A 21,245-nucleotide genomic window follows, 5' to 3' on the forward strand; every position below is an offset into this window, starting at 1 on the left:
CAGGCCACAGTGAATACAACATCTTTCAATTACACGTTTTAATTATTCAAGTTACATTACAAATAATAATTTAAGTACACACAAAGAAAACCTTCATAAAGCTTATCTGAAAGTATGCCATAATGAGCGAAACATTCTGAACAGTAACTAATGCATGATCTCACCTTCACTGTAAGTCTGGAATTATCGAGGATCTTTGCAATGGCAGACAAAATACCACACATGAGTGCAGATATCAGCATCATCACTCCAATTGCTGTGAACCAGGACATACTGCAGAAATAGCATAAACTTTCTGCCGATGTGCATACAATGACGTGAACTGCATAAAGCATCAGACACATCAAGTAAAACAGCAGGGAGAAGAGTGGAGGGGAAAGCGGCACTTCAAATTCTGCCCTGCTGCTCAGGGCTTTTGGAATGCTAAGCAAAAGCAGCAGCAGAACCTAGAATAAAATAGAGAAATAATACTTAAAGAATCTGGGTTAGCTAAAACATAGAGTGAGAAGTCACACATACACACACCAAAAAAAAAAAAAGAAAAAAAAAAAAAAATCACACTGTTGTGATTCTGCTTATACCATGTCATTCTGCTAATATACACAATTCATCAAAAAATCTGTGAAGAACTATACTGGATTTTTTTATCCCCAGTAAGATATTACCATATAAATGGAAGAATTAAAAATTTTTTCTATTTATTAAGGGCCTGGACACACAAGTTAGCAGAGTTCCTTATCTGTGGCAACTGATCACATGCATGACTTTTGTTCCCTGCAAAAATTAAAGATTTAATACCCGATATCAAAATAGTTCCTAAGTGAACAAATTTGACTTATTATTTGTCACCTATAAATGCCTAAAGCTACATACACACACTGCCAAAGGCCATTTATCTCACAATGTGAGAGATACACATACACAGAGATACTGAGAGTTACTTTCCGAGATCAGGGAAAGTTCTTACACTATCACACAAGTGTATGTTGTATTTCAAGCTTATTAATTCTCCTGGTATTAATTTTTTTGTACCTCTTCTCATCTTCATTTGATTGACTGGTTTTACATTCACTTTGACCTAACCTGCACACAGATCAGGAAGAATTCAAAGTTTCCTCTCAAGTAACTGTAGCAGTAGAGATTAATAATATCATGAATAATTTCTGCTACCCATGTACAAACCTTTACAGGTAAAAGGAAAATTCAACCACATGCTAAAATGCTTTGCAAGGGGCACAGGTGGAGCTAGGACTAGACTGAGTTTGATCAGTTTGAGCTAGCACAGAATGAAAACAAATCAAGATAAAAACCATGTCAGACCATTGCCAACCTGTGATTTTCACTAGGACTTAGAAGACCTCTGCCTAAACTTCTTCCCATAATACAGAGAGGTAAAGCAGACCAAAAAAAAATGCAAAGCAGTGACACAGTCTTCCTTCTTCTTCATATTCTACTTCATACAGTTCATTTGTTTACGAAAAGGTAAGATATCATAGCACCAAACTGGCTTAGGTCTTAACCTTTAACACAACACATAAAACATAAACAGCATACATGATAGGAAAACACTTGAATTGTAGCTATCTACAAACCTAAATTTAGCTCTTTTGAGCAAATGCACTGTTAGCAATTCACGTCCTAGAGGTATTATCCTCATTTGAAATGCAGGATAAATTACATTTATGGGATGGTGTAGTTTGAAGCCACCTGTGAGATTCCCTACCCTTATTTATTCAGTAAAGGGTGGAAAATACATATCAAGGCAAAAAGATTTTGGAAAGCAAGGCAGTTTCTGGAGCACTGCACTGGAGAAAGGAAGACATTGTCGCAGTTTTGCACCAAGTCTTACAGTGAGGGTGAGCAAGCTCTTCTCAATGAAAATTTCCATGGTTAGTAGCACACATTTCTTTTGATGAAGGCCCATTGAGTAAAATACCTCGTATCTGTTTTGTAGAAGCAGTAAATGGCTACAGCTACACTCCAGGAAAAAAAAACAATAAAATTTAAACCAATATTTCAGGTCCAAAGTAACAGTCAAGAGCTTGAACGTATAGGTTCCCAAAGCAAAAGAACAAACTATGAGCACTTAAGCTTTACACTGAGGTTTGTATACCTCTGCAGAGTGGGAACTGAACCTACCATCCATTTTCTAAGGACACTGTGGAACTAATTCCTGTGAAGTGGTTAGCAGTGTGATAAACCGCACAGAGCAGTCTACCAGAAAACCATTTCAGACATACTCTAAACAGAACAGTGTATACAGAAAGCATAAAGTCTTGCCAGGACAAAAGAGGCTCAAATACTAAATAGCTGTTTATGTACTGTTATTTGTTCCAGGCACTGAAGAGGACCAGTGCTATAGCAATTAAGGTCTTGGACAGCACTATATACACGCAATTACTAAATTAAGCTTAAAGTAGGTATTTCCATGGAACAATGGAACAGTGCTTACCCTTACAAAAGTTGAAACTCTAGAAGGTCAGTGCAAGCTCTGATACACTGAAGTTCAGCGTCCATGCCTGTTTTCCCTTAAGCATGATTCTCAAAGGATTCCCACAGAGCATATTTCTAGCATTTGAGATTTGACCAAATTATCAATTGCAGACAACCACTTAAAATTCCAGACATGTGATATCTTATCTTTATTCTTACAAGAGATATGAAGTGGTAATCCGGCACCTTACAGCATTTATTTCTGGGCTCTACACCTATCAGTACGAAGAACAACTCTGAGAATTGTGGAAATTGACCATACAAGGTATTGTTTGCTCTCAGCAGCTATGCCCACTATTAGATAAAGAGGAACGGGTAGGAACTTACTTGACAGACGCTGGGGTTTTTCTTTAATACAGTAAGGATACTCAAAAGGTAGAAGGCTAACTGATGTGACTAGTTTAAGTCGTAGCACATCTGCATATTTACTATAAGCAGCTTCTATCAAAAGCTTTCTTGAATCATTTTAGAGACCAGGTCATACAAGAATACTAACCTCATCCAGAAAGTCAGCCAACTCTAAGAGCTCATACTCAGTAATTCTAAAGACCAATAGAAGGATACACAAAATAGTAAAAAACAAAAAACTTTTACATTAGTGCACTTAGCTTTTTCACAGAAATATACATTTTCCTACCTCCATAATGATGACAATCCCAACCATCATCGAATACATGTCATATTGTGCCACTTGCTTGCTTAGTGAAGAACTCAGAGTCTTCAGGGCCTCCAAATATTGCTTCAGGACTTTTTTGCCAAGATTCAAGAGTATTTCTGAATTATTCCCCTCTAAATACAGTTTGATCCAATTAGCATGAGACTTTTCTGCTATCTTAAAATGTTCATATCCAGGATCTAAGGAGAAGGAGAAAAAATAAAACAGAAAAAAAAAAAAGAAAGGTAAGAGGATCCACAAACAAAGGAAGATTAATTAGAGATGTGGTATTTTGGTTTGCATAGTATTTTAAAAGAAATTGCTACGGGGATTGAAATGTTTTTCGCACCTAGAACGTTACATTATCCTTCTGCAGCAAGACCCTAATGAGCCAGTTCCTCAAAATAAAAGCAATTAATCTCTCACCCAATAAAATGTCAAGACTTCTAAAAGTGATAAATTTATTAAAACACCCATTTACTCTTACAAAAGGTTTCCAGGACAAACTTACTCAAATACTTTAAATCCTGAAGAAAAAAAAAAAAAAAAAAAGGTAATATTTTCCACTGGAGCCACTCTTATCCAGGCCAAATTGTACAAGTCAAATGGGAAATTATCAAATAGGTGATCTCAGGACAAAACACCAAAGAACATACACATCATATTAGAGGCCTCGATTCTGCAGCAAAACTAGGGAGAGTCTGTTGCTAACATGAAGTTAAACACGTGGGATGCAAGATTCGGAAGCAGTAATAGAAAAGTTAACAGCTGAAGTGCAGAGTTTGGCTTCAGGCATTTGTACTGTGAAGCTAGTGCAAAGCAATCCTCAGCCATGAAACTTAGTAATTATGCCATAGTGTAAGTATGGCCCACAGTTTAACTTCATTAAAAATGAGAAAACCGGATGGCTGCTACCAACCTGTGAAAGCAAGACCCTTGTGGTGGAAAGCGATTTCATAGCGACCTATCTGGAAAAAAAAAAAAACCTGACCTGAAGAAAAACAAAGAAACCAGCCAAATAAGCAAACAAAAAAAAAAAAAAAAAAAAAAAACAAAAAAAAAAAAAGAAAAAAAACAACAAACCAAACAATAGAGGAAAAAGAAAACAAAGAGGGGAAAAAAAACCCTCCAGGCCGTATATCTGTTGTCTATACCTAGGTAATATTTTCTTTAGAAATGTAGTTTTAATTAAGTCTTCTGATACAGATACATGTAAATGCATTGAAGCTGAACACTCACAACACACACCAAGACTCTGATCTGCTTTCAGAACCACAGATGAGAACATGACTAGCCCTAGACTATGTCCCTGAAGGAAATAATTTTAAATCAACCATTGAATTCTGAGGGTTCAGGTTTCAATGCAAGTATGCTTTTTAATATAGGTACAGAGACGATACAGTTTCTTTTCTTTCTCGTACTGTTGAAACATGTCTGCATTACTCTTTTCTCTCTAAATGTATTTTAAAAGCTTAAGCAAGGACAACAGGAAAGAAGCAACAGCCAAATCCTACATTTTAGAAGTCCTTCCCAAGTACAACTGTAGTAGCTTTCTTCCTACATATATTCCCCTCCCTAGTTATTCCAAAGAATCCTTACTTTATGTAATTTTTCCTGTTCATACATACCAAAGGGTGATTTGAACCAATTCAAAGACATATGAAAGTAGTCTACCACTTTGTTCTCCCACCAACTAATGTTGATTTTCATCAACTTTCCCATTACAAAACACTTAAACAAAAAGCTGCAGCACAAAAAGCTGAGTCTCAATAGACTGCTTACTTCCCCAAAAGATATATTCAGCAGTGACAATAACCAGATTCTGCAGGTGAAAATAGAAGAGCATCGCTATGTTCACATATTCAAAAAAAATTGTAGAGTGCTCATTACAAGCATGTAAGTAAATAAAATGAAAACGATTTCTGCCAGAATTATTACTGTGAATCCTACACACACCTAAAAAGCATTCTATTCACTACACGCCAGATTAATTTCAAGATTTTTTTTTTTTAATAGAACAATTAGGTTAGTCCTATGTATTACTGTAAATGAAAAATGGTGTTTTTCCTGAAAGCACTTAAGACATGTTTTCCCTCTTCATTTTATAAAGGCATCACCCCATAGTCCAACATGCCATACAGTGTTTAAAATGTCAGTCATTTGTATATAGTATGCAATCAGATTCATTCAGCATGAATTTAGTCAACAACACAAAGACAACATGAGCGTAACTTTCAGAAACTTGTATCTCACTGAACATTATGCTATGTGTGAACATCCACATACATCTTCATTATTTGCAAGAAACATATGTTTGGTTTCACTTCACATTAATAATCCATGCTGTTTCCCTGCAATTTCACTTGAAAGCTAATGACAAAGGAAAAAAAAGGACAATTTGGAAATTTCAGATTTAGATAGATACCGTCTTCCCATCTTGCAACCCTTACCTTCTTAACTAAAAGTAGGGCAACACATTTGCTGTGTAGCTTCAGATGACAAGGGTTAATGCAATGACTGAAGTAAGGTTTGGTGTCAAAAGAAAGTTACAGTTAATTTTTACTCCTGGTAGATCAACAGTATATCAGACTTGGGAAAAACATACCATGTTCTTTGCTAAGCCTCTTCAGCAAAAGTGCATTCTCAAACCCAGAAATTTTAAATTTTATTTCAAGTGAATGAAAATGAAGTATTTCTATTCACGATTCTAGTACAGTTACGAAAGAACTGTGCTTACCATTTGTAAGTCTCTTATCATTGCAAGACAATTTGTGGTCTACTACAGCCTGAATTCAAAGTTAGAATTTTAGAAAGTAATGTTTAACTGAATGTCCAAGCTATCTTTAGTCTCCCAAGCTATCGCAAAGCATGCAGATTCTGCTATGACAGAGGGCATCTGCTAAAATGTACAATTCAGCCAGCAGCAAACATTTGTATACTGAGATAGTTGTCAGTGCTCGTGGGGCCTTTCACTGTCCTAGAGTAGTTCTTTGAATAGTGAATTCCACAGAAAGTTCCTCTTCCAGTATATCTGAAGTGAGATAAATATTCATACTTTTGATGAAATCCAGAAATCCAGACAGAATCTTCTAAAATGAGCTTCAAAGAAATGGACCGGAAGATTTGAAATGACACTATTCAAACTGAGATTTGAGTTGACACTATTTCATTAAACAGAACATTGAAATGAGTTCAAGTTACATTTTGATTCTCTCCAGATATTCTGCTCCTGTTCTGCTCCCTCTTCATGCTCAGTTTACCTCTTTGTTCCTTTTAACATTTTTATTTCATTCTCATCTACCTTAGCAGTTCAGAGAATCATGGAATGATTTGGGCTGGAAGGGACCTTAAAGATCACCTAGTTCCAACCCCTTGCCATGGGCAGACACCTTCCACTAGACCAGGTTGGTCAAAGCTCCATCTAACCTACCTTGAAACCAACCTTAAACCAACCTCTTTCCATAAAACTGTCCACCAGACCCACACTGTCTACATTAAGAAAGAGGACTGCTTTAGTCAGATCCACATTTATATCTTTGAGATACATTAAGTGAATGATTTAAAGATCCTACAGAAAGAAATAAAGGACCATGACTACCAAAATTCCTTTGAGAACTCCAATGATAATCTCTTCAATGGTACATTTGTTTGCAGTAAGTATAAAATGAGACAGGTCATAGACTCTGTTGAAGAAGTAGTCAGGTATCTGCTGAGTAACATTTGCAAGTCATTTCTGCATGGGATATTCACAAGTTAAACTTGGAGCAAAATCCAAAGCAAGCTTATGAGTTACATGATTCCCAAAGCACTGGCAATGGTTTATTTGCATAGTATTTCACTAGCAATTTCTACTTCAGCAGTGTTATCACAAGCAAATGGCTCTGCTTCTCAAGCATCTGTTTGGCAGTAATTTCACTTAGTTCCACTCACAGGCAGCAATCAATTTAAAAGAAAGTTATATTTGTAAGAAAAGAATGAATAACATACAAGTGATTCCTCCAGTTTCAAGATATAAATCTTCCAGTAACAATCAATTTATTTCTATCGACACAAGTTCAGAATTAGTTCCAAATTGAAGAGATTCATTTTAATAACAACATCCAACTACCCCTCAAGCATGACTCTTCATTCCACTACGAAGTGCCTTTCAAAGAAACAATCCTGTAACAATCCTACTTCAGGTGTCATGTTCAGAAGTTCAGAATAAGGGAAACACTACTACCTACAGCTGCCTACCCTACAGGGAGCTATGAACTCTCTCAGAGTTTCTAGATACTTCCTCTTTCAGCTTCTTTATTTCTGTCAGCTGTTTTTATCCTCCTTCAGATTTTTTTAGCTGCATGTGTCCATCTCTATCAAAAGAAAAGCTAATGTCTCACATTAGCATTTATTAGTATGTTTCAAAAAAATCATTCTCAAGATAATGATGCCTTTAGTAGAGCTTCAAGTTTCTCATTAAAAATTTACCTAAAAATAGGTTTAACCGTGAAGATTCCTCTGTACTTCAAAATCCAAGTCCCATGAAATGCTGTACGAGCTCTTGGTTTGAAAATGTGTTTGCATGAACAAACACTGGGGGGAGAGGAGAGAAGTTAACTGAGCTGCCTCCATTCGGCTCTTTATTAAACAGATACACTGAAAGCACACTTGAACAATACGATATTTTTGTGTACTGCTCTGGTTTGTACTTAATATTGGAGTGGCTGAATCCAGAGCACTCTATGTCTTCTTCATAAAAGAGCATGTAAAGGTCATTCTGCCTTTCCAGCTGACTGTGAGTCATCTTAATCAACATCCAACTTAATCTTTTTCCATTTAAAAGGAATGAACATCGCTCGGAGAATGAATGTATACATTATGCTATAGCTTGAAATGTGCGATTTTTTTTTTCTTACTATGACTCAGTCATCATATTCAAGGTACTGGTAGCTGGTGCCCTATCTTTGTGCTGCAAATTACAATAGCCTTTGCAGGAATTCCATGTTTTCCCCTTACAGAAGAGCCTACTCTTTTTGTGCTGAAGAGTTGAAAAATAATAACAACTAGGAAAAAAACAAAACAAACCAGCAACAAAGTTTAGGCTATCCCTGCAAGTATCTCTCACTTTAAAACAAAGCTCTGGTCATAGGCATTTCTCTTAGCATTTATCATTTATGTTATGATCCATCAGTTGTTTCTAGCCAAGAACCAGCATCGGAAAGCTTGAACCCGCAGCAGCAAATGTGAGATGTCTAACTAGGTTACCTTCTGGAGTTTCTTTCCCTCAAAGAAAGTGGCAGACACCTTGTCTGCGGAAGGTGGTTGGTTTGGCCATCTCTCAGCACAACTCTAAAGAGTGTCCCGATGGTGCACAAATAAAACCCAAATGTTCAGAGCAGGATATGCTAGTGCAGCTTCCTCGGAGCTGTGTCCAATCAGGTCTTGAATATCTCCAGGTATGGATACTCCACAACCTCTCTGGGCATCAGATTCTACTGCTTGACAACCCTTACATAAAAAAAGATTTTTCTTCCATTTAAACAAGATTTCATGTGTATCAGTTTAAGTCCACTGTCTCTTGCCTACTCACTGGCCACCACCAAGTAGACCCTGGTTCAATCTTCTTTATTCCCTCCCATCACATACTACCTACACTGATACAATCCCTGCCGAGTCTTCTATCCAAGCTGAACAGTCCTAGCATCCTAAGCCTCTCCTTGTATGACAGATATTCCAACCCCTCATCATCTCCATGGCCCTTTGTTTCACACACTACATTCATTACATCAATGCATTTCTTTTACTGGGGACCCCAGAATTGGATGCCACGTATGCCTTCCTTCCACATGGGTATACTGCTGGCTGATGTTCAGCTGGTGTCTCTAAGAGTCCTTTGTCCTTCTCCATCAGGCTGCTTTTCAGCCAGTCAGTGCCACATCATCACTGAATCTCAGAGGTTCCTCTCAGTCCTTTTCTCCAGCCTGAGGTGCCTCTGTGTGGCAGCAGACCCATCTACTGTACCAACCACTCCTCCCAGTTCTGAACTGTGTGTAGGCTTGCTGAAAAGGTACTCTGCCCTGTGAGCCCAGCAGCTGAGTCAGTCCCCAGTCCATCTCACTATCCCGTTACCCAACCTAAACTGCAAGAGGATGGTTGAAGCATCATATGAGCAATACAGACAGTGAACATGGGGCTTCCTCAAGTTGTCTGAAGAGCTACTACTTCTTCCCATCAAGCTGTCTGTAGCAGACACCCACAAAAATATTGCCCTGTGTTCATCTGTCCACTAATCCTGAGTTGCTACTAATACTCTCCATTACTGAAGAAAGAGAAGCTCATGAGGGGTGCTTTGGCTCCCAACCCCTTTCAAGTACAGTAGCATTTCTCATAGCACTTTGCAAAGCAAGAGCAGCATAAAAATTTATCACATTTCCATCCTCAGCAATTTTGATTAAATTTCTCAGATTAAAGCTGCAAGTTGAAATTAAGCTGCTCCTGGGCAAAAATAAAATGAAAGTGAAGATGTAAATCAGAAGCTACTAGAAACCTGTCTGTTTCACCAGCGCTTGCAGAAATACTGTGAGATGGAGCTTTGTGTTGGAATTTTCAGTAACACAGCCATATCCTAAACTCCATCCACAGTTTAATTTTCCTCACTTGACACAAACAGGTTAGGAGGGAAAATCTGTGCAGAAGAAAACCAACTCAGAATTGATGGAACATGGGTCCTGCTACTGACATGTTGCTACCATGAGCGGCATTTGTTTTGTTTCTGGACAGAGTTTAATTATGATTAGAAGCTGTGATGTTGAAAGATAATTAATTCTTGACCTACACTAATCATCTTGCTAAACTTTATGTTATCTACTTTAATTATTCATAGCTGTAACACAGCTCTGCATTCTCATTCAGTTATTTTAATGATTCAGCATTATAAATCGTGACAAGGACTTCAAGCTTCACTGTCACTTAAAGACAACTTCTTCTAATGTCCATGGTAAAATATTCTTCCTTCATCCTCCAACTCGATTCTATTCCACATAATTACCATACTAGCTTCCCCACTTATACTGCAGTTTGTAACATGCTTCATTACAATATATTACATTTTGCTAGATTTGGCTTATTTTTTCCACTGTTTTTTTATTCTTTCCTTCAAATACACACACACATGTATTTTTAATAAGCAACTCTGCAGACTTCTGCATTTTCACTCCAAATAAATTCATACATAAGAATGAATAAAAACATAACTCACTCTAAATTATTTCCTAACTTTACCTGAAGCATGCTTTTATTTAAACTAGAAAATTCAGCTTCATTGTGCTATTATTCCAAACAGCTCAAAATCAGTGCCCTATGTAGGATACCTTAGAAATAGCAAGTATGGAACCCCTACAATTTCACAACACTGGGAGTTTCAATTTAATCTTACTCTCTCAGCATTATTTCTGCTCTTTTGCCTAACAGGAGTAGTACTAGTCATTGAAAAAACCTTTGTTTAGAGACAGTGTGCCAGAGTAGGTTACGGTAAAGATTGAACTCAGTATCATTTCTCCAAACACTACTCTCAACTGAATAGCTGCTTTGCAGTCCCATGCTATGCTCTTGACTGTAAATGCCCACATAATGTTGTGAACAATTTCCTTTTGTACATGTAACATTTTTTTTTGCCAATTTACCTTTTTCATACGCAGGTGTATTCTCTTGCAGCAGTCTACTAAGCTGGAACCCATTCAAGTGCACAAAACGCAGTTGTTCTCTCATTGTCCTGCCTCTCACAACTGGCAATATAAGATTCCCAACACTGTTTCTTGAAATCGGTAGACCAAGGCCTACTGCCAGAGTGCTAGCTAAATCAGTTTGTTGCACAAGTTCAGGTTGTGTTAGACGACCTAGAATCAACCAGAAAAAGGAAAAAGAAAGATGGTGTTTCAGTAATAGGTCCATTCTATTTCTCCAGAGACAGCTGGCATCTTGTTAGCTTCAAAGTTTTTTCCATTGGTGTTAGATCAGCTGTTTGGAGTAACCTACAAAGAGCTGAGTGATCTTTTTCTGCTGCTGTCCTCTGCTATTGCAAAAACAAAATTTATTCAATTCTCAGCAACTGCTATAAACACAACATTAATATTGTGCCTGTAAAAAAGCAGGTGGTCCAGGAGATCACCTTAATACCAAGTTGCAGCCCACATCATAAAAGGGTTTGATAACTTTTACATTAGAAAAATAGAAAGCACTACAGTAGACTAATTTAATGCATGGACAAAGAATGAGAATTTAAAACAATCTTGACAGCATTCTGGAATGTTCCTGATAATGACAACAGCTCAAGATATAAGTAATATCAGGTTGCTAGGCAAACAGAATTAGAGGTCAGATAAAGAATGCTGAAGCCCAAATCCATGGCTCTGTACAGGCAAACCTAGTGATTTTTAAAGAGTTCTGTGCAGGATACCATTACCTTCCTGCAGTTATATGGATTAGCCTTCAGTCCCACAGACATCTACACACATGAATGATTTCACGAATGTAAGTAATCTTTTGTTTAAGATTGTCTTGTCAATTGTTTCTTTGTGCGCTTTAGTAGTTACATAACACTATTTTTCTATTATGCTTTTTCTTTGTTCTCTTTGTAACTCCAGGCACTGAAGTGTTTTGACTTAAGCATGGTACAGAAATAATTTTCTATGCAGTCTTTATAACTCTCAAGAGTCCCTTTAAGAGCATTAGAACTTCCCTCATTTCTCGTGTAGCTCTGATTAATCCCATACTTGTACAGAATGCCATCTATAATCCCTAAAGCCTCTTTGCATGAGTGCCTGTACATCAGCAGTTTTCAGATTTCATCTTTAAAGGCAAGCTCTTCACTGGTTAAAGAAAGACAAACTACTAAATGCATTTAACCAATCATGGGTGACACATTCCTATAGAAGGCTACACAAGTAATATTCTGACAGCATACTAAATGCAAAAGCCCACAGGATTACTATTTTGAGATCTACCAAATTAACCACAGTACATTTTGTTTACAATAGGATCATAAAGAGCAGTCACTAGAATTCTGATTAGTGTAGCAATGAGAAAGCTGCTGTGTATTTACATGAGCATCATTAGAAATCACAAACCTGATCCCAAAGACGATCCCTGAGGTGAAAAGAGGTATTTCACTGTATTGTAAAACCTGCATGTTTGGTTTAAACCTAATAGAAACTAATCCCAATGAATAGGCGATTGCATTTACAGAATCTACACTCTCATGGCCCGATTCCTAACACATAACAATGAAATCTGTAAAGCAAAAACTTCCCTGAACACTATGGTCAGCTCTTGACTTTGTTTTGGGTTTATATCTGAAAAGAGTTCAATGACTCCTCAAGCAATGCTTTCTATTGTAGCTGAGTAACAGCTTTATAAATGACAGAGATAAATGTACTTCCACCATGCTGCAGAAACCTCTAGCAAGATAAACAAAACAAGGTTCTGCAAACAAGATTTGGCTTTAAAAACAAGGAAATCAGACTGACATGAGCAAAAGGCAGAATGAAAGGAAGAGGGAAGTAATATTTTGAAGAAAATATTCAGTCCTCGTATAACTACATTTCACCTATTCACTCAAGGAGTTTATTTAAATAAAACTACATATTAGATTAAAGATTCTCTACCACACCATTCCCTTCTTGCCTCTTACCTTAAGCTGTACTACACAAGTAGAAAATAAGTTTCAGAAACAGATAAACTCAGAGATAAATTCAGAGAGGAAAAGCAATTCTTCCTCTTTCCTGTTACACTCAGAATGAGAAATTGTCATTCATTCCTCTATGCTGGCTTTCTGAGATGGAAGAATGGAGGCCAGGGAAATATTCTAGCCAGGACAGACAAAACTCAGTTTAAACAGAATATTATTTCTAATCCTATCCATTTACCACTATCCCAGGATCCTGACAACAGATCACATTAGCTCTCAACACTCAAGTAGGACAGTGCTGCAAAAGGTTACCATCTGAGAATTACCCAATACTCTCAGTGAGAGAGAAGCCTACATCATGGTTTCAAAATGATACAGGTGCAAACTCTGCCTAAAACCAGAGTTCTACGTCACACATAATGACTTTGCCAGATATCTCTGGAACTTTTCAGGAAGAATTGCAGATCTAATATAGAGATGGCAACGTGTTCTAAAAAAAGGTCAAAGATTTTTTGATCCTTACCACTTCTCTTTTCAAAAGTAGAGCTGATAAACAGTAGTGGTGTGTGCACTTCTCCAGCTGAAGAACCACCATGACTACCTGTTTCAGACATCCCATGATCCCCACAAACAACTAGCAAATTGGGAAGAGAGGCTTCTTCCTGCAAGTCACATTAAAAAATTAAAGATATTGCACAAACAAGTTGCGCATACATAATGCTCCACTATCTTTGTTATTTTCACATATATTTCTCAAAATAATTTCCATTTTTTAAATTAGCTCACAACACTTGGGGCAGATTACGAGAGTCATCTGCAACTGCTATACAATAAAATTAATTTTTAACAGCTAAGGCACACATATGTATGCTACACACTTTTCAGCACATTACAAAAAAAAAAAAACAAAAAACAACACAAAAAAAGCTTAAAAAAAAAAAACACAAAGCCACACAGAGAGTCACAAGAAACTAACTGAAGGATTAAATAATCATACTGGGGGGAGGAGGGGGGGGGGAAATCAGGAGTCCAGGAGCAGTAGCTTTATCAGAGAAGTATTTGCCCCTCCATTTCTTCAACTTCATGAAGTTTTTAATATAAATGCAAAATTATTAGTATTGTAAATATAAGTATTATAGAAGCAATATAAAAAAATATCCTATTTCTAAGAATCTCTAGTCTCTCAAGTGCCTTTGGGGTAGAAATATGACATGACTGCACTCAAATTATGTTTATTTTTCTGAAGAAAAAGAAACATAAGCATAAATGAAGCCTCTCCAACAATTTCAAGCTAACAAAGACAGCAGAAAGTAAATATTGTCATTCCATAACAAAGCAGCTCTTTGTCATCTCATTATTACCAGTATTACTTGTTTCCAAAAGTAATGATTTTATTATTTCTGTATTCTAAAACAGAGATAAAGGTTTGCATATGTTCGGCAAAAGCAAAACATACCAACAGACTGCAGCAAAACCACTGCAATGTTCATTAAATCACAGCTTCCACAAGCATGATTTAATCTCTCTTGTCATACAATACTATCCGACTAAAAATACTATTGAAATTTTGTGAGCAGCTACTGTGAACTGCTGTTGCCAGAAGCAAACAAGAAAAAAAGCTTCAGGCCACATCAAATTAGGACTTAGTATTTCAACATCTAGACTATTTAGTTGACATCCTATATTTCCATATCTAAAACCAGATTCAGCTTTAGTGTTTTGTGCTACATCTAGCATAAGAAAAATGCTGCTTACAACCACCATTTCCATATTAATGTTTTCAATATCTAAGAATTAGGTACGACTTCACAACTGTAGAAATCAGAGCCAATAGCTATACATGCCCACTAGTCCTTCTGCTGAATTTCAGTACCAGAAAGCACACCAACCACCGTTTTAATTTATGAGTGATAAGGGAATTTTGGCATGCATTCCTCTCCTCTTCCTGCACACCAAGGGGGAGTACTTCCCACAGCTATTCAGAAGAGACTGCTAACAGATGTTACCAAGGTCAGTCAGTAAATCCTTAAAAATGATACTATATACCATTAACTGGGGAATGGCCAGGGAAGGAAAAGAATACCCATTTTGGTCTAGGAATAAACAAGCCACAACCCACAACCAAGCAAGCATTTTAAAGTTAGTCCACAACTAACAGAAATTGATCCAAGAAGGAGCTATATTACCTTTGAAAGAAGAGAAGTATGAATCTTCTTCAGGATGTTATCCATTTCCCGCAGTTTTGTTCCCACTAATGGGCTGTTTGGCCCAGTCACGTGTCCAATATGGTCCAAGCCCAGGTAATGCAGTATTAGGAGATCCCAGTCTTCTCTCTTTAACACTCTATCCAAATGCCTGGTAACATTATCATCAACCTCAGAAATAAAAGGAAAACAATTAAAAGGTAAGAATTGTTTCAGTTTTGTATACAACACAGAAAAATGAGACCACACTACCCATGAAAATTCTGTAAAAGCTGATAAGACTTAGAGTCACTCACAATGTTAACAGAGAAAATAAAAATAAAAAAAAAAATTAGATTGATTATTTCAATGTCAAGCAGTCAAAAAATCTGTCCTACAACACAGACTCTTTACCCCATTTCACTTTTTTTCTGGTCCTGAGGCACCAGATTACATGGAAACAGAGAAAATAGGTTGCCATGCTTCGACAGATACTTTTAACAACTGCTTTAAGAAATATTCAGTCACTTCTATCCTTCACACTCTAGATTTATCATTTCAGAAGTAGGTATAGGGAAAAGCCTCTCTTTGGTGCTTGGAAGAACAAGGGAAAAACCCACTCCCCTTCTTTCCACTCAATTTTTGCTACTGTGCAAACACAAAAAGATTGTACTTGCTGTAGGTAAAAGAACTGACAACACAGCAAAAAATAAGAGTTATTCAGAAAGTGTTATTTGGGGCCTAATTCATATGTCCTCCTGCTTAGTTCACAACCTATTTTTAGTTGTATATGTTTCTCCCTGGATATTAAGAAGCCTTACAAAATTTCACATGCAACAGCATTTTGATGACTCTGGATATAACTACCTAAAAAAAAAAAAATAAAAAGCTTTCTGTTTAATGGACTATAGGCAATCTTTATGCTTTCTGAATAATGAGCTTGAGAGACATGTAACTGCAACCAACTAAAAGTGTCTTCCAGTGCACATTAGACCTATCTAACTTCCTTAAACACGGTAATAAGAATACTTAATGTCAGTAGCAGCAGATTGATAGCCTCAGGTTTTACAAAACATAAAGGTTCAAAATACAAACTAGAATTGCCAAACCATTTACTCTTCTAGTGTGCCCAGAATAAGAAATTCCTTCATTTTTGTTTCATTTACTTTCTATGCTCCCTGTTTGATAACATACTGAAACACTACTCATATTGCAACTACAAAAGCAAAACAATGCTATAGAAAGTATGGCTCTAAGAATCACAGAATTGTTTTGGTGGGGAGGGACCTTAGAGCTCATCTAGTTCCAAGCCCCCTGCCATTGGCAGGGACACCTTCCAGTAGACAAGGTTGCTCAAAGGTTGCCCCATGCAACCTGGCCTTGAACAGTGTCAGGGATGGGACAGCTACAAATTCTCTGGTCAACTTCTTTCAGTGCCTCACCTCTCTCACAGTAAAGAATTTCTTCCTAATATATAATCTAAATCTACCCTCTTTCAGTTTAAAGCCATTACCCCTTCCTCTATCACTGTTCGCTCTTAAGAAACATCCCTCTCCAGCATTCTTGTAGGCTAACTTCAGACAGTGGAAGGCTGTTCTAAGGCCTCCCCAAAGCCTTCTTTTCTTCAGGCTGAACAAGCCCAGCTCTCTCAGCTTGTCTTCACAGGAGAGGTGCTCCAGCCCTCTAAGTATCTTCATGGCCCTCCTCTGGACTTGGGATTGTCCTGACGCAGGTGCAGGGCCTTGCACTTGGCCTTGTTGAACTTCATGACATTGGCACTGGCCCACCTCTCAAGCCTGTCAAGGTCCCTCTGGATGGCATCCCTTCCCTCCAGTACGTTGACCACACCACACAGGTTGGTGTTGTCAGACCACAAGAGTGAGATTATATATTAACTGGCCCTTTAAAGATGGCATACACTAATATAAATGTGATAGCAAACCGGAAACATGGATAGTGGAAGCAGTGTAACTTCTTAACAGAAGTTTTGTGAAGCTACTACATGTTAGGAAAGTTATACAGTAGCACAATCTTTGTTACTGTATCATCCAAACACTTCCCACAGCATATGCACAAGTGACTGAAATGGTTATCTCCGCATTGCCAATACTGAAAACACATATAAATGCCATTTTGTATTTAATTGTCAGGTTTGTATTACACAAGGATAGTCGTACTCATTCATTCTTAGAAGTTGCAACTATGTTTGTACTCATTTAACTTGGGATTATACAAAGCCTCTCACCTCTGTGAAGTCTGACACAAAAAAGGATGTTGTTCCATCATACTCCACAAAATGCTTTGGAAACAATTTAACCCAAGTATCATCACCATAAAAGATTATTCTTTTCCCTGCTGTTTTTGCCTGCCATATCAGGTTGTCATCCAAAAGAGCCGGAGAGTTGAGATTCACAATAACATCAATGAAACCAGGTATGCTACCTGTCATCAAAGCCTACATAAAAGAAGAACATAAAAGAGACATATGAACAGAAACCAAAAGAAATTATAACTTCTTTGCAAAAAAAAAAAAAAAGGTGAAAACTGTATTTTCTTAATTAACATACAGCAAAAAGACTTTGTATGCCAGATGAAATTCACTTCATTTACTAGTCAGTAAACCACCAAAAAGAAGACCCAAGTAAGCTGACTTAAGATAACAATGGAAGCACATTCAAAATAGTAGTTAAGCATCTTCTGGGAAAAAAAAAAACCTCCCCCTATCAAGAGCTACCAGGCTATCTCCCCTTCACTCTCTCACTGACCTTCCAGCTGACCTACCAAAGCTCATTCCCTCAGCTTCTTCAGTGCAAGAAATGTCACTCAGATCCATCGCTGAGAAGCCTGGATGATCAAGTATTTTGATGACACAGTCACAATACATATTTTAGTTACCTGGAATTTGGCAAAGTTTCATTTTTAAGCTCTGCATAAACACCCCTATGTCAAAACAAATTTACACCAAACTGGATTTCCTGTCAGAAGTTATAAGAACACAAATGGCAATGAACATGTTCTTGAATAGAAGACAACTGGAAAATGCGATAACTGAGAAGCTATCGCCTTCCCATGATTATAAATAAAAGGATTATACCAATCACTTATGCCAACACAAGGGCCTTAACTGCCCTTGACTGATTCTCACAGACCTGCCCACCACAGAGCTACCAACTAAGGAAAAAAAAAGTCAATGTGACTTGAGTTGAAGCTGCCACTTCTTCCTCTTGCTCAGCCCCCTCCACATTCCTTTGACCTCTGACCTGACCCTTTCTTCAGGAAAAACCTCTGGGCCAGAGCAAATCAGGACTCTATCCCATACACCACTACAGCAAAGCGAGTTCCAGCCACAAAGTGCAGTAACACAGCAAACCTACCCTTTATGCCAACTTCGAGCATATGAAATAACCCAGCCTTAAAAACTTTCTCAGTTTTTAAGAGAGAAACTACCCTAAGTGGAAAAAACACCCACTTACCTTAATTCGAGGCATAGTCACAGTGGGTGGCTTCGCTTCAGCAATGAAACTGTAGGATGTCCCTTTTTCAATAATTTGTTTAGTATACGGCATGAACTGTTCACCTTTGGACCCAAACACAAAGTCATCTCTCAAAGCATCTATCAGCACAATGACAACTTTTTTGAAAAGTGGTGGTGGAATTCTGGTCCAGTTAGAAACCATTCCTAAACAGCAACAAAAAAAAAAAGGACATTAAAAGTCATTAACAAATTTTAACGATGGCTAAACAGATGTTAAAGGACAACTTCTGTACTAAATTTATATTCATAAGTGAGAAGTTGCAAACAATAGCAAACATGAGAAGTAATCAGAGGAAGCAGAGTTTTCAGGCCATCCAGCACAGGAATGACACAACAAAAAATACAGTACACCATCCAGGAAGTGAAACAAAACATGAATGGAGGGCACAATGGGAAGCATCATGATGGAAAAGCTGTGAAATGGACAATGCTCAAAGGAATAAGAAGGAATAGTTGCTACCTTCTCTCTGGCTAATTTAGTAAAACTGAACTAAATGTATCTGAAATACAACTTTTATTAGTAAATAAGATGCAGCATTCACCTGTGCTAATATCCACTTCTCCATTTCCATCAAGGCCTCTCAATTAAATCCCACCATAAGAGAACATGAGAATTACAAACAGACAGATCTGTTGAAATTTAAAGGGAAAAGATCTGTGCACACTGGCACCCTTCAAGGTAGAAGCCTGTATGCCAGGACTGTTCAGTGATGGCAGCTTCAGGGTGAAAATCCAATTCCAAAATCCCCTGAACATGCTACATGACCAAGCACAGCAAAATGTTGCTGCGCATCAGGCAATAGGCACTGTCTTGCCTTCAACCCCACCTCTTTCCCTTTTATGGACTTAATACTGGCTACAGCAGCTCCTCATTTGCATTGAGCTTCGGCCACACACTGACATTTAGCTTTTACAGCGGTAGTTTTTGGCCCAACCTCTAAAGGTCCCATATCTCTACCAGAAAAACACGCAGAAGGATAAAATGGAAGCAGAATGGATCTTACCCACAGATCTCTACTTAAACAATATTGTGGTGAATCAGCTTCTCAGTACATGCATTATATAAAGTTAGCAGGCTTACACTCTTTCACAGTAAAATGTGCTTCTGTGTAAGTGGTTGACAAGTTGGAAAGGTCACAGATAATGTTGTGTCTAACAAACAAACCTTAAAAAAAATCAACCTCTGAAACTGTGGTTTTGGGTAGATAGACAAACATCAATAAATTGACATTCACAGACTCATTACTGCTAGCAATTCTGTCCAGATAAGGAAACCGGGGAAGGGGCCACAACAAGGGAAAGAAGGAAGTCTCAGCAACAACAAATCACTGAGTGCCAGCAACCCTGATTAAAATTATAATGTTGTTTTTCCAGGACTTGATTTATCAACTTAGAAGACATGCTTTAGCTCTCAGTGAAGGCACAACTGGTGGTACTATACTGTTAGTTAAATCTTTCTTGGCATTTCCTCCTATCTACTTGACTAGGGAAACAAAACTTGTTGGACACCAAAAATGTTCATATCACATACACATCCTTCTCACAACTCCCTCTTACAGCGTTATTCCTCAGTGAGTCAAAGTATTGAAAAGTGGAAAGGAAATAGGATTCGACAACAAGCCACCTTAAAATACTTATTGTAAGACAGTTAAAGCAATACATTGTGCAACTCTTGGCATGCAACATGCTTATTCATTCCTGCTATGGTTATTTAGAAAACAGTCAATTTAAACCAATCTGAACTTCTGTAAGGCACAAAGAAAACCAGAGGTTCTACCAAAAACTTACCACAATGTGGTAAGGTTTCACTGTCATACAGTCTTCCACAGTCAAGACAGCATGGATCCAGTGGCAGTCAGGACTCACAAAGTGAATCATTCAAGAAATTTAGAGCACTGAAGAAATACTATTTTCTGAACAGCTCTAAAGTACACGGAAAGCCTTCTGTGTCATGGTTTTGTAAGCAATCTTCTGCCTTCAGAGTTTATAATCCAGACCAAGAGATAACTCTGCAAGCAAACTGTCATGCATGAACTACAGGAAGGAAGTTTTCTTCTACAATCACTCCATTTCTGCCTACATCTACCTAGAGTACTAGTGACATGCCTAAATTTAAACTGCTTGTAGAACCCTGGGGCACACATTCATAATCTTCAGTTCAAAGCAGTCTTTTCAAAACCCAATTGTCTGACACCTCCCTCTCAGCCAAACAGTCCCCTGCTATGGTAGTCTCCTGATAATAATCACATGTGAATGGAACATTTCACTCACAGCAGCCTATCAAGCATCTCTGACAGTCTTGGTAACCTCCAGCTAAACAGCAACCTGCCATTTGGTAGCATCCATACACTGTTACCAGATTAGATTCTTTCAGTGTTCCTGCTGAACTGGTATCAGCACACCATGCTCTAAATTACACAACCTTCTCTTCCCTCCACTCTTTCTCACAATAACATGCAGATAAAGGCCCAGTTTGTCAGTTACAGTTCTGTCCACCAAGTTAACCATAAGTGGTGGTACTGAGCAAGTTTTGTATGTGCAAAATGCTACTCAACTCAGCTGTCCACTGATCCTTAAGTTCCACCCAAGCCCCAAACACTGGTAAAGAATACTCCTTCAAGTACACATTCCTCTTTTTCACATTATTTTAATGTAACTTGTGACTGGACACACGAGACAGCTATGTATCAGCACATCCTCTACGGACCTTTCATT

The 21,245-nt window shown here is 37.7% G+C and overlaps 1 protein-coding gene across 3 annotated transcripts in view; it reads right to left on the minus strand.

Annotated features, from left to right (window-relative positions):
* The window catches only part of PIGG (phosphatidylinositol glycan anchor biosynthesis class G (EMM blood group)), an 86,814-nt gene that overhangs the window by 64,575 nt on the left and 994 nt on the right, over positions 1 to 21,245 (minus strand). For 2 of the 3 annotated variants that reach the window (XM_062609735.1, XM_062609737.1), the window contains exons 2-8: positions 18,469 to 18,674; positions 17,241 to 17,450; positions 14,999 to 15,187; positions 13,336 to 13,474; positions 10,810 to 11,022; positions 3,131 to 3,348; positions 165 to 446 (exon numbers count right to left, since the gene is read on the minus strand). In XM_062609735.1, coding sequence (XP_062465719.1) covers positions 165 to 446; positions 3,131 to 3,348; positions 10,810 to 11,022; positions 13,336 to 13,474; positions 14,999 to 15,187; positions 17,241 to 17,450; positions 18,469 to 18,674 — 1,457 coding nt within the window. Of the gene's footprint in view, positions 1 to 164; positions 447 to 3,130; positions 3,349 to 10,809; positions 11,023 to 13,335; positions 13,475 to 14,998; positions 15,188 to 17,240; positions 17,451 to 18,468; positions 18,675 to 20,318; positions 20,339 to 21,245 lie in introns of those variants that run through there. The other variant, XM_062609736.1, reaches the window with a different exon arrangement.

This window comes from Pezoporus occidentalis, unplaced genomic scaffold, assembly GCF_034315485.1.
Source record: "Pezoporus occidentalis ecotype Australia unplaced genomic scaffold, CSIRO_AGI_Poc_V1 ctg140, whole genome shotgun sequence".
NCBI lineage: Eukaryota > Metazoa > Chordata > Aves > Psittaciformes > Psittacidae > Pezoporus > Pezoporus occidentalis.